The 12,090-nt window shown below is 51.7% G+C and overlaps 1 protein-coding gene across 1 annotated transcript in view; it reads left to right on the top strand.

Moving 5' to 3' along the window:
* Nucleotides 1-12,090, top strand: part of LOC139241032 (natural resistance-associated macrophage protein 2-like) — a 148,868-nt gene that overhangs the window by 60,414 nt on the left and 76,364 nt on the right. Inside the window, exon 5 of the mRNA XM_070869754.1 lies at nt 1,975-2,081. Coding sequence (XP_070725855.1) covers nt 1,975-2,081 — 107 coding nt within the window. The remainder of the gene's footprint in view (nt 1-1,974; nt 2,082-12,090) is intronic.

Here is a 12,090-nt window from a genome sequence, read left to right as displayed (position 1 = left end):
CACAGGCGGTATGTCGGTGGTATGTCGGCGGTATGTCGGCGGTCCACAGGCGGTATGTCGGCGGTATGTCGGCAGTCCACAGGCGGTATGTCGGCGGTCCACAGGCGATATGTCGGCGGTCCACAGGCGATATGTCGGCGGTCCACAGGCGGTATGTCGGCGGTCCACAGGCGATATGTCGGCGGTCCACAGGCGGTATGTCGGCGGTCCACAGGCGATATGTCGGCGGTCCACAGGCGGTATGTCGGCGGTCCATAGGAGGTATGTCGGCAGTCCACAGGCGGTATGTCGGCGGTCCACAGGCGGTATGTCGGCGGTATGTCGGCAGTCCACAGGCGGTATGTCGGCAGTCCACAGGCGGTATGTCGGCAGTCCACAGGCGGTATGTCGGCGGTCCACAGGCGGTATGTCAGCAGTCCACAGGGGGTATGTCGGCAGTCCACAGGCGGTATGTCGGCGTTATGTCGGCGGTATGTCTGCGGTCCACAGGCGGTATGTCGGCAGTCCACAGGCGGTATGTCGGCAGTCCACAGGCGGTATGTCGGCAGTCCACAGGCGGTATGTCGGCGGTATGTCTGCGGTCCACAGGCGGTATGTCGGCAGTCCACAGGCGGTATGTCGGCAGTCCACAGGCGGTATGTCGGCGGTCCACAGGCGGTATGTCGGCAGTCCACAGGGGGTATGTCGGCGGTCCACAGGCGGTATGTCGGCGGTCCACAGGCGGTATGTCGGCAGTCCACAGGCGGTATGTCGGCGGTATGTCGGCGGTCCACAGGCGGTAGTCGGCGGTATGTCGGCGGTATGTCGGCGGTATGTCGGCGGTCCACAGGCGGTAGTCGGCGGTATGTCGGCGGTATGTCGGCGGTATGTCGGCGGTCCACAGGCGGTATGTCGGCGGTATGTCGGCGGTATGTCGGCGGTATGTCGGCGGTCCACAGGCGGTATGTCGGCGGTATGTCGGCGGTATGTCGGCGGTATGTCGGCGGTCCACAGGCGGTATGTCGGCGGTATGTCGGCGGTATGTCGGCGGTCCACAGGCGGTATGTCGGCGGTATGTCGGCGGTATGTCGGCGGTCCACAGGCGGTATGTCGGCGGTATGTCGGCGGTATGTCGGCGGTCCACAGGCGGTATGTCGGCGGTATGTCGGTGGTATGTCGCCGGTATGTCGGCGGTCCACAGGCGGTAGTCGGCGGTATGTCGGCGGTATGTCGGCGGTCCACAGGCGGTATGTCGGCGGTATGTCGGCGGTCCACAGGCGGTATGTCGGCGGTATGTCGGCGGTCCACAGGCGGTATGTCGGCGGTATGTCGGCGGTATGTCGGCGGTATGTCGGCGGTCCACAGGCGGTATGTCGGCGGTATGTCGGCGGTATGTCGGCGGTATGTCGGCGGTATGTCGGCGGTCCACAGGCGGTATGTCGGCGGTCCACAGGCGGTATGTCGGCGGTATGTCGGCGGTATGTCGGCGGTATGTCGGCGGTCCACAGGCGGTATGTCGGCGGTATGTCGGCGGTATGTCGGCGGTATGTCGGCGGTATGTCGGCGGTCCACAGGCGGTATGTCGGCGGTCCACAGGCGGTATGTCGGCGGTATGTCGGCGGTATGTCGGCGGTATGTCGGCGGTCCACAGGCGGTATGTCGGCGGTATGTCGGCGGTATGTCGGCGGTATGTTCACCAATGTCAGGCCCAGAGAGTGAGCAACAGCTGGAATGGACTCTTGGGTGGAGGAGGGGAAGAATTAGTTAAGAACCAATCGGATGTTACAATGGAGAGAAGGGTTGTTTGTAACTTTTTGAATGGATGTATTAAGGTGGGCTGAGTGGCCTTCCTGTCCAGTGATATGTGAGACTGACATCGCTGTAATTTCCTCCGGCGTTTCACTCACCTACTTCAGATTATCAACCAGACCAGCTGACCACTGTTAATTCCCAGTTTGCTGACGACTAACACTTGCTGTATTGTGAATGTTGCAGTTCCCTCGGATTCTTCTGTGGCTGATGGTGGAGCTAGCAATTATCGGCTCGGACATGCAGGAAGTGATTGGATCGGCTATAGCTATTAATCTGTTGTCTGTTGGAAGGTAGGGTACAATTGCTCTAAGCTCCCTCGGACAGTGTATCATGACTGATTGTCACATTCTGGGAGTCCGATTTCAGCATTCTCTTTTCCTACATTCACTCTTAAATTCATGATGGCACAGTAAATACTGGGGGTGTATTTCCACAGAGGGTTCTCCTGCTCATTCACTGCAACTTCAGCAATACAGTCATGAAAGCCACAGAAAAACAGTATAAACAGCATTGCGTTTCAGCAGGTAATCCATCAAAGTTACAGTGAATGAACAGGAGAGCCACTGCGGACGTATACTCCATACTATCCCCCCAAGAATTCCTCCCAGTAACCCAGTCTCCCAGTAACACAATCTCCCAGTAACCCAGTCTCCCAGTAACCCAATCTCCCAGTAACCCAGTCTCCCAGTAACCCAATCTCCCAGTAACCCAATCTCCCAGTAACCCAGTCTCCCAGTAACCCAGTCTCCCAGTAACCCAATCTCCCAGTAACCCAGTCTCCCAGTAACCCAGTCTCCCAGTAACCCAATCTCCCAGTAACCCAGTCTCCCAGTAACACAATCTCCCAGTAACCCAATCTCCTAGTAACCCAGTCTCCCAGTAACCCAGTCTCCCAGTAACCCAATCTCCCAGTAACACAATCTCCCAGTAACCCAATCTCCTAGTAACCCAGTCTCCCAGTAACCCAGTCTCCCAGTAACCCAATCTCCCAGTAACCCAGTCTCCCAGTAACACAATCTCCCAGTAACCCAATCTCCTAGTAACCCAGTCTCCCAGTAACCCAATCTCCCAGTAACCCAATCTCCCAGTAACCCAGTCTCCCAGTAACCCAGTCTCCCAGTAACCCAATCTCCCAGTAACCCAGTCTCCCAGTAACACAATCTCCCAGTAACCCAATCTCCTAGTAACCCAGTCTCCCAGTAACCCAGTCTCCCAGTAACCCAATCTCCCAGTAACACAATCTCCCAGTAACCCAATCTCCTAGTAACCCAGTCTCCCAGTAACCCAGTCTCCCAGTAACCCAATCTCCCAGTAACCCAGTCTCCCAGTAACACAATCTCCCAGTAACCCAATCTCCTAGTAACCCAGTCTCCCAGTAACCCAGTCTCCCAGTAACCCAATCTCCCAGTAACACAATCTCCCAGTAACCCAATCTCCCAGTAACCCAGTCTCCCAGTAACCCAGTCTCCCAGTAACCCAGTCTCCCAGTAACCCAGTCTCCCAGTAACCCAATCTCCCAGTAACACAATCTCCCAGTAACCCAATCTCCCAGTAACCCAATCTCCCAGTAACCCAATCTCCCAGTAACCCAGTCTCCCAGTAACCCAATCTCCCAGTAACCCAATCTCCCAGTAACCCAGTCTCCCAGTAACACAATCTCCCAGTAACCCAGTCTCCCAGTAACCCAGTCTCCCAGTAACCCAGTCTCCCAGTAACCCAATCTCCCAGTAACCCAATCTCCCAGTAACCCAATCTCCCAGTAACCCAGTCTCCCAGTAACCCAGTCTCCCAGTAACCCAGTCTCCCAGTAACCCAATCTCCCAGTAACACAATCTCCCAGTAACCCAATCTCCCAGTAACCCAATCTCCCAGTAACCCAATCTCCCAGTAACCCAGTCTCCCAGTAACCCAATCTCCCAGTAACCCAGTCTCCCAGTAACCCAGTCTCCCAGTAACACAATCTCCCAGTAACCCAATCTCCCAGTAACCCAATCTCCCAGTAACCCAATCTCCCAGTAACCCAATCTCCCAGTAACCCAATCTCCCAGTAACCCAATCTCCCAGTAACCCAATCTCCCAGTAACCCAATCTCCCAGTAACCCAGTCTCCCAGTAACCCAGTCTCCCAGTAACCCAGTCTCCCAGTAACCCAATCTCCCAGTAACACAATCTCCCAGTAACCCAATCTCCCAGTAACCCAATCTCCCAGTAACCCAATCTCCCAGTAACCCAATCTCCCAGTAACCCAGTCTCCCAGTAACCCAATCTCCCAGTAACCCAATCTCCCAGTAACCCAATCTCCCAGTAACCCAATCTCCCAGTAACCCAGTCTCCCAGTAACCCAATCTCCCAGTAACCCAATCTCCCAGTAACCCAATCTCCCAGTAACCCAATCTCCCAGTAACCCAGTCTCCCAGTAACCCAGTCTCCCAGTAACCCAATCTCCCAGTAACCCAATCTCCCAGTAACCCAGTCTCCCAGTAACCCAATCTCCCAGTAACCCAGTCTCCCAGTAACCCAGTCTCCCAGTAACCCAATCTCCCAGTAACCCAATCTCCCAGTAACCCAGTCTCCCAGTAACCCAATCTCCCAGTAACCCAGTCTCCCAGTAACCCGGTCTCCCAGTAACCCAATCTCCCAGTAACCCAGTCTCCCAGTAACCCAGTCTCCCAGTAACCCAATCTCCCAGTAACGCAATCTCCCAGTAACCCAATCTCCCAGTAACCCAGTCTCCCAGTAACCCAGTCTCCCAGTAACCCAGTCTCCCAGTAACGCAATCTCCCAGTAACCCAATCTCCCAGTAACCCAATCTCCTAGTAACCCAGTCTCCCAGTAACCCAGTCTCCCAGTAACCCAGTCTCCCAGTAACCCAATCTCCCAGTAACCCAATCTCCCAGTAACCCAGTCTCCCAGTAACCCAATCTCCCAGTAACCCAGTCTCCCAGTAACCCGGTCTCCTTTAGGAAGGATAGGCAGAGAGGAAAAGGAGGCGGGGTGACGTTGCTGGTTAAAGAGGAAATTAATGCAATTGTAAGGAGGGACATTAGCTTGGATGATGTGAAATTGGTATGGGTGGAGCTACGGAATACCAAAGGGCAGAAAACCCTCGTGGGAGTTGTGTACAGACCACCAAACAGTAGTAGTGAGGTTGGGGACAGCATCAAACAAGAAATAAGGGATGTGTGCAATAAAGGTACAGCAGTTATCATGGGCGACTTTAATCTACATATAGATTGGGCTAACCAAACTGGTAGCAATGCGGTGGAGGAGGATTTCCTGGAGTGTATTAGGGATGGTTTTCTCGACCAATATGTCGAGGAGCCAATTAGAGGGCTGGCCATCCTAGACTGGGTCTTGTGTAATGAGAAGGGACTAATTAACAATCTTGTTGTGCGAGGTCCCTTGGGGAAGAGTGACCATAATATGGTAGAATTCTTTATTAAGATGGAGAGTGACACAGTTAATTCAGAGACTACGGTCCTGAACGTAAAGAAAGGTAACTTCGACGGTATGAGGCGTGAATTGGCTAGAATAGACTGGCAAAGGATACTTAAAGGGTTGACGGTGGATAGGCAATGGCAAACATGTAAAGATCACATGGATGAACTTCAGCAATTGTACATCCGTGTCTGGAGTAAAAATAAAACAGGGAAGGTGGCTCAACCATGGCAAACAAGGGAAATTAAGGATAGTGTTAAAACCAAGGAAGAGGCATATAAATTGGCTAGAAAAAGTAACAAACCTGAGGACTGGGAGAAATTTAGAATTCAACAGAAGAGGACTAAGGGTTTAATTAAGAGGGGGAAAATAGAGTACGAGAGGAAGCTTGCAGGGAACATAAAAACTTCTATAAATATGAGAAGAGAAAAAGATTAGTGAAGACAAATGTAGGTACCTTGCAGTTGGATTCAGGTGAATTTATAATGGGGAACAAAGAAATGGCAGACCAATTGAACAAATACTTTGGTTCTGTCTTCACGAAGGAAGACACGAATAACCTTCCAAATGTACGAGGGGACTGTGGGTCTAGTGAGAAGGAGGAACTGAAGGATATCCTTATTCGGCGGGAAATTGTGTTTGGGAAATTGATGGGATTAAAGGCTGATAGCCTGCATCCCAGAGTACTGAAGGAAGTGGCCCGAGAAATAGTGGATGCATTGCTGATCATTTTCCAACAGTTTATCGACTCTGGATCAGTTCCTATGTACTTGAGGGTAGCTAATGTAACACCACTTTTTAAAAAAGGAGGGAGAGAGCAAACGGGTAATTATAGACTGGTTAGCCTGACATCAGTAGTGGAGAAAATGTTGGAATCAATCATTAAGGATGAAATAGCAGTGCATTTGGAAAGCAGTGACAGGATTGGTCCAAGTCAGCATGGATTTATGAAAGGGAAATCATGCTTGACGAATCTTCTGGAATTTTTTGAGGATGTAACTAGCAGAGTGGACAAGGGAGAACCAGTGGATGTGGTGTATTTGGACTTTCAAAAGGCTTTTGACAAGGTCCCGCACAAGAGATTGGTATGCAAAGTCAAAGCGCATGATATTGGGGTAATGTACTGACGTGGATAGAGAATTGGTTGGCAGACAGTCGGGATAAATGGGTCCTTTTCAGAATGGCAGGCAGTGACTAGTGGAGTGCCGCAGGGCTCAATGCTGGGACCCCAGCTCTTTACAATATACATTAACGATTTGGATGAAGGAATTGAGTGTAATATCTCCAAGTTTGCAGATGACACTAAACTGGGTGGCGGTGTGAGTTGTGAGGGGGACACTAAGAGGCTGCAGGGTGACTTGGACAGGTTAGGTGAGTGGGCAAATGCATGACAGATGCAGTATAATGTGGATAAATGTGAGGTTATCCATTTTGGGGGCAAAAACACGAAGGCAGAATATTATCTGAATGGCGGCAGATTAGAAAAAGGGGAGGTGCAACGAGACCTGGGTGTCATGGTTCATCAGTCATTGAAAGTTGGCATGCAGGTACAGCAGGCGGTGAAGGCGGCAAATGGTATGTTGGCTTTCATAGCTAGGGGATTTGAGTATAGGAGCAGGGAGGTCTTACTGCTGTTGTACAGGGCCTTAGTGAGGCTTCACCTGGAATATTGTGTTCAGTTTTGGTCTAATCTGAGGAAGGACATTCTTGCTTTTGAGGGAGTGCAGCGAAGGTTCATCAGACTAATTCCAGGGATGGCTGGACTATCTATCATATGAGGAGAGACTGGATCAACTGGGCCTTTATTCACTCAAGTTTAGAAGGATGAGAGGGGATCTCATAGAAACGTATAAGATTCTGACGGGACTGGACAGGTTAGATGCGGGAAGAATGTTCCCGATGTTGGGGAAGTCCAGAACCAGGGGACATAGTCTTAGGATAAAGGGTAGGCCATTTAGGACTGAGATGAGGAGAAACTTCTTCACTCAGAGAGTTGTTAACCTGTGGAATTCCCTGCCGCAGAGAGTTGTTGATGCCAGTTAATTGGATATATTCAAGAGGGATTTAGATATGGCCCTTAAAGCTAAGGGGATCAAGGGGTATGTAGAGAAAACTGGAAAAGGAATGATCAGCCATGATCTTATCAGCCTACTCCTGCACCTATTTTCTATGTTTCTATGTTTCTATGTTTCCCAGTAATGCAGTCTCCCAGTAACCCAGTCTACCAGTCTCCCATTAACTTAGCCTCCCAGTAACCCAGTTTCCCAGTAACCCGGTCTCCCAGTAACGCAATCTCCCAGTAACCCAGTCTCCGAGTAACCCAGTCTCCCAGTAACCCAGTCTCCCAGTAACCCAATCTCCCAGTAACCCAGTCTCCGAGTAACCCAGTCTCCCAGTAACCCAGTCTCCCAGTAACCCAATCTCCCAGTAACCCAATCTCCCAGTAACCCGGTCTCCCAGTAACCCAATCTCCCAGTAATCCAATCTCCCAGTAACCCAATCTCCCAGTAACCCGGTCTCCCAGTAATCCAATCTCCCAGTAACCCAATCTCCCAGTAACCCAGTCTCCGAGTAACCCGGTCTCCCAGTAACCCAGTCTCCCAGTAACCCAATCTCCCAGTAACCCAATCTCCCAGTAACCCGGTCTCCCAGTAACCCAATCTCCCAGTAACCCAATCTCCCAGTAACCCGGTCTCCCAGTAATCCAATCTTCCAGTAACCCAATCTCCCAGTAACCCAGTCTCCCAGTAACCCAATCTCCCAGGAACCCGGTCTCCCAGTAATCCGGTCTCCCAGTAACCCGGTCTCCTAGTCACCCAATCTCCCAGTAACCCGGTCTCCCAGTAACCCGAACTCCCAGTAACCTAATCTCCCAGTAACCCAGTCTCCTAGTAACCCAATCTCCCAGTAACCCGGTCTCCTAGTAACCCAATCTTCCAGTAACCCAATCTCCCAGTAACCCAATCTCCCAGTAACCCAGTCTCCCAGTAATCCAGTCTCCCAGTAACCCAATCTCCCAGTAACCCGGTCTCCCAGTAACCCAATCTCCCAGTAACCCAATCTCCCAGTAACCCAATCTCCCAGTAACCCAGTCTCCCATTAATCCAATCTCCCAGTAATCCAATCTCCCAGTAACCTGATCTCCCAGTAATCCAATCTCCCAGTAAACCCAATCTCCCAGTAACCCAGTCTCCCAGTAAACCAATCTCCCAGTAACCCGGTCTCGCAGTAACCCAATCTCCCAGTAACCCAATCTCCCAGTAATCCAGTCTCCCAGTAACCCAGTCTCCCAGTAACCCGGTCTCCCAGTAACCCGGTCTCCCAGTAACCCGAACTCCCAGTAACCTAATCTCCCAGTAACCCAGTCTCCTAGTAACCCAATCTCCCAGTAACCCGGTCTCCTAGTAACCCAATCTTCCAGTAACCCAATCTCCCAGTAACCCAATCTCCCAGTAACCCAGTCTCCCAGTAATCCAGTCTCCCAGTAACCCAATCTCCCAGTAACCCGGTCTCCCAGTAACCCAATCTCCCAGTAACCCAATCTCCCAGTAACCCAATCTCCCAGTAACCCAGTCTCCCATTAATCCAATCTCCCAGTAATCCAATCTCCCAGTAACCTGATCTCCCAGTAATCCAATCTCCCAGTAAACCCAATCTCCCAGTAACCCAGTCTCCCAGTAAACCAATCTCCCAGTAACCCGGTCTCGCAGTAACCCAATCTCCCAGTAACCCAATCTCCCAGTAATCCAGTCTCCCAGTAACCCAGTCTCCCAGTAACCCAATCTCCCAGTAATCCAGTCTCCCAGTAACCCAGTCTCCCAGTAACCCAATCCCGCAGTAACCCGGTCTCCCAGTAACCCGGTCCCCCAGTAATCCAATCTCCCAGTAACCCAATCTCCCAGTAACCCAATCTCCCAGTAATCCAGTCTCCCAGTAACCCAATCTCCCAGTCACCCAATCTCCCAGTAACCCAGTCTCCCAGTAACGCAATCTCCCAGTAACCCAATCTCCCAGTAATCCAGTCTCCCAGTAACCCAATCTCCCAGTCACCCAATCTCCCAGTAACCCGGTCTCCCAGTAATCCAATCTCCCAGTAACCCAATCTCCCAGTAACCCAATCTCCCAGTAATCCAGTCTCCCAGTAACCCAATCTCCCAGTCACCCAATCTCCCAGTAATCCAATCTCCCAGTAACCCAATCTCCCAGTAATCCAGTCTCCCAGTAACCCAATCTCCCAGTCACCCAATCTCCCAGTAACCCAGTCTCCCAGTAACCCAATCTCCCAGTAACACAATCTCCCAGCAACCCAATCTCCCAGTAATCCAGTCTCCCAGTAACCCAATCTCCCAGTAACCCAATCTCCCAGTAACCCAATCTCCCAGTAATCCAGTCTCCCAGTAATCCAGTCTCCCAGTAACCCAATCTCCCAGTAACCCAATCTCCCAGTAACCCAATCTCCCAGTAACCCAATCTCCCAGTAACCCAAACTCCCAGTAACCCAATCTCCCAGTAACCCAATCTCCCAGTAACCCAGTCTCGCAGTAACCCGGTCTCCCAGTAACCCAATCTCCCAGTAACCCAATCTCCCAGTAACCCAATCTCCCAGTAACCCGGTCTCGCAGTAACCCGGTCTCCCAGTAACCCAATCTCCCTGTAACCCAATCTCCCAGTAACCCGGTCTCGCAGTAACCCGGTCTCCCAGTAACCCAATCTCCCAGTAACCCAGTCTCCCAGTAACGCAATCTCCCAGTAACGCAAGCTCCCAGTAACCCAATCTCCCAGTAACCCAATCTCCCAGTAACCCAGTCTCCCAGTAACCCAGTCTCCCAGTAACCCAATCTCCCAGTAACCCGGTCTCGCAGTAACCCGGTCTCCCAGTAACCCAATCTCCCAGTAAAGCAATCTCCCAGTAACCCAATCTCCCAGTAACCCGGTCTCCCAGTAACCCGGTGTCCCAGTAACCCGGTCTCCCAGTAACCCAATATCCCAGTAACCCGGTCTCCCAGTAACCCAATCTCCCAGTAACCCGGTCTCCCAGTAACCCAATATCCCAGTAACCCGGTCTCCCAGTAACCCAATCTCCCAGTAACCCGGTCTCCTAGTAACCCGGTCTCCCAGTAACCCAATCTCCCAGTAACCCAATCTCCCAGTAACCCGGTCTCCTAGTAACACGGTCTCCCAGTAACCCGGTGTCCCAGTAACCCAATCTCCAAGTAACCCAATCTCCCAGTAACCCAATCTCCCAGTAACCCGGTCTCCCAGTAACCCAATCTCCCAGTAACCCAGTCTCCCAGTAACCCAATCTCCCAGTAACCAGGTCTCGCAGTAAACCGGTCTCCCAGTAACCCAATCTCCCAGTAACCCAGTCTCCCAGTAACCCAATCTTCCAGTAATCCAGTCTCCCAGTAATCCAGTCTCCCAGTAACCCAATCTCCCAGTAACTCAATCTCCCAGTAATCCAGTCTCCCAGTAATCCAGTCTCGCAGTAACCCGGTCTCCCAGTAACCCAGTCTCCCAGTAACCCAGTCACCCAGTAACCCAATCTCCCAGTAACCCAATCTCCCAGTAACCCAATCTCCCAGTAACCCAATCTCCCAGTAACCCGGTCTCGCAGTAACCCGGTCTCCCAGTAACCCAATCTCCCAGTAACCCAGTCTCCCAGTAACCCAATCTCCCAGTAATCCAGTCTCCCTGTAATCCAGTCTCCCAGTAACCCAATCTCCCAGTAATCCAGTCTCCCAGTAATCCAGTCTCGCAGTAACCCAATCTCCCAGTAACCCAATCTCCCAGTAACCCAATCTCCAAGTAACCCAATCTCCCAGTAACCCGGTGTCCCAGTAACCCAATCTCCCAGTAACCTAGTCTCCCAGTAATCCAGTCTCCCAGTAACCCAGTCTCCCAGTAACCCAATCTCCCAGTAACCCAATCTCCCAGTAACCCAATCTCCCAGTAACCCAATCTCCCAGTAACCCAATCTCCCAGTAACCCGGTCTCCCAGTAATCCAATCTCCCAGTAACCCAATCTCCCAGTAACCCAGTCTCCGAGTAACCCGGTCTCCCAGTAACCCAGTCTCCCAGTAACCCAATCTCCCAGTAACCCAATCTCCCAGTAACCCGGTCTCCCAGTAACCCAATCTCCCAGTAACCCAATCTCCCAGTAACCCGGTCTCCCAGTAATCCAATCTTCCAGTAACCCAATCTCCCAGTAACCCAGTCTCCCAGTAACCCAATCTCCCAGTAACCCGGTCTCCCAGTAATCCGGTCTCCCAGTAACCCGGTCTCCTAGTCACCCAATCTCCCAGGAACCCGGTCTCCCAGTAACCCGAACTCCCAGTAACCTAATCTCCCAGTAACCCAGTCTCCTAGTAACCCAATCTCCCAGTAACCCGGTCTCCTAGTAACCCAATCTCCCAGTAACCCAATCTCCCAGTAACCCAATCTCCCAGTAACCCAGTCTCCCAGTAATCCAGTCTCCCAGTAACCCAATCTCCCAGTAACCCGGTCTCCCAGTAACCCAATCTCCCAGCAACCCAATCTCCCAGTAACCCAATCTCCCAGTAACCCAGTCTCCCATTAATCCAATCTCCCAGTAACCCAATCTCCCAGTAACCCAGTCTCCCAGTAATCCAATCTCCCAGTAACCCAATCTCTCAGTAACCCAGTCTCCCAGTAACCCAATCTCCCAGTAACCCGGTCTCTCAGTAATCCAATCTCCCAGTAACACAATCTCCCAGCAACCCAATCTCCCAGTAACCCAATCTCCCAGTAACCCAATCTCCCAGTAACCAAGTCTCCCAGTAACCAAGTCTCCCAGTAACCAAGTCTCCCAGTAATCCAATCTCCCAGTAACCCAATCTCCCAG

Source organism: Pristiophorus japonicus, chromosome X (genome assembly GCF_044704955.1).
Source record: "Pristiophorus japonicus isolate sPriJap1 chromosome X, sPriJap1.hap1, whole genome shotgun sequence".
Taxonomy (NCBI): Eukaryota; Metazoa; Chordata; class Chondrichthyes; family Pristiophoridae; genus Pristiophorus; species Pristiophorus japonicus.
This window is presented reverse-complemented; position numbering and strand designations above follow the sequence as displayed.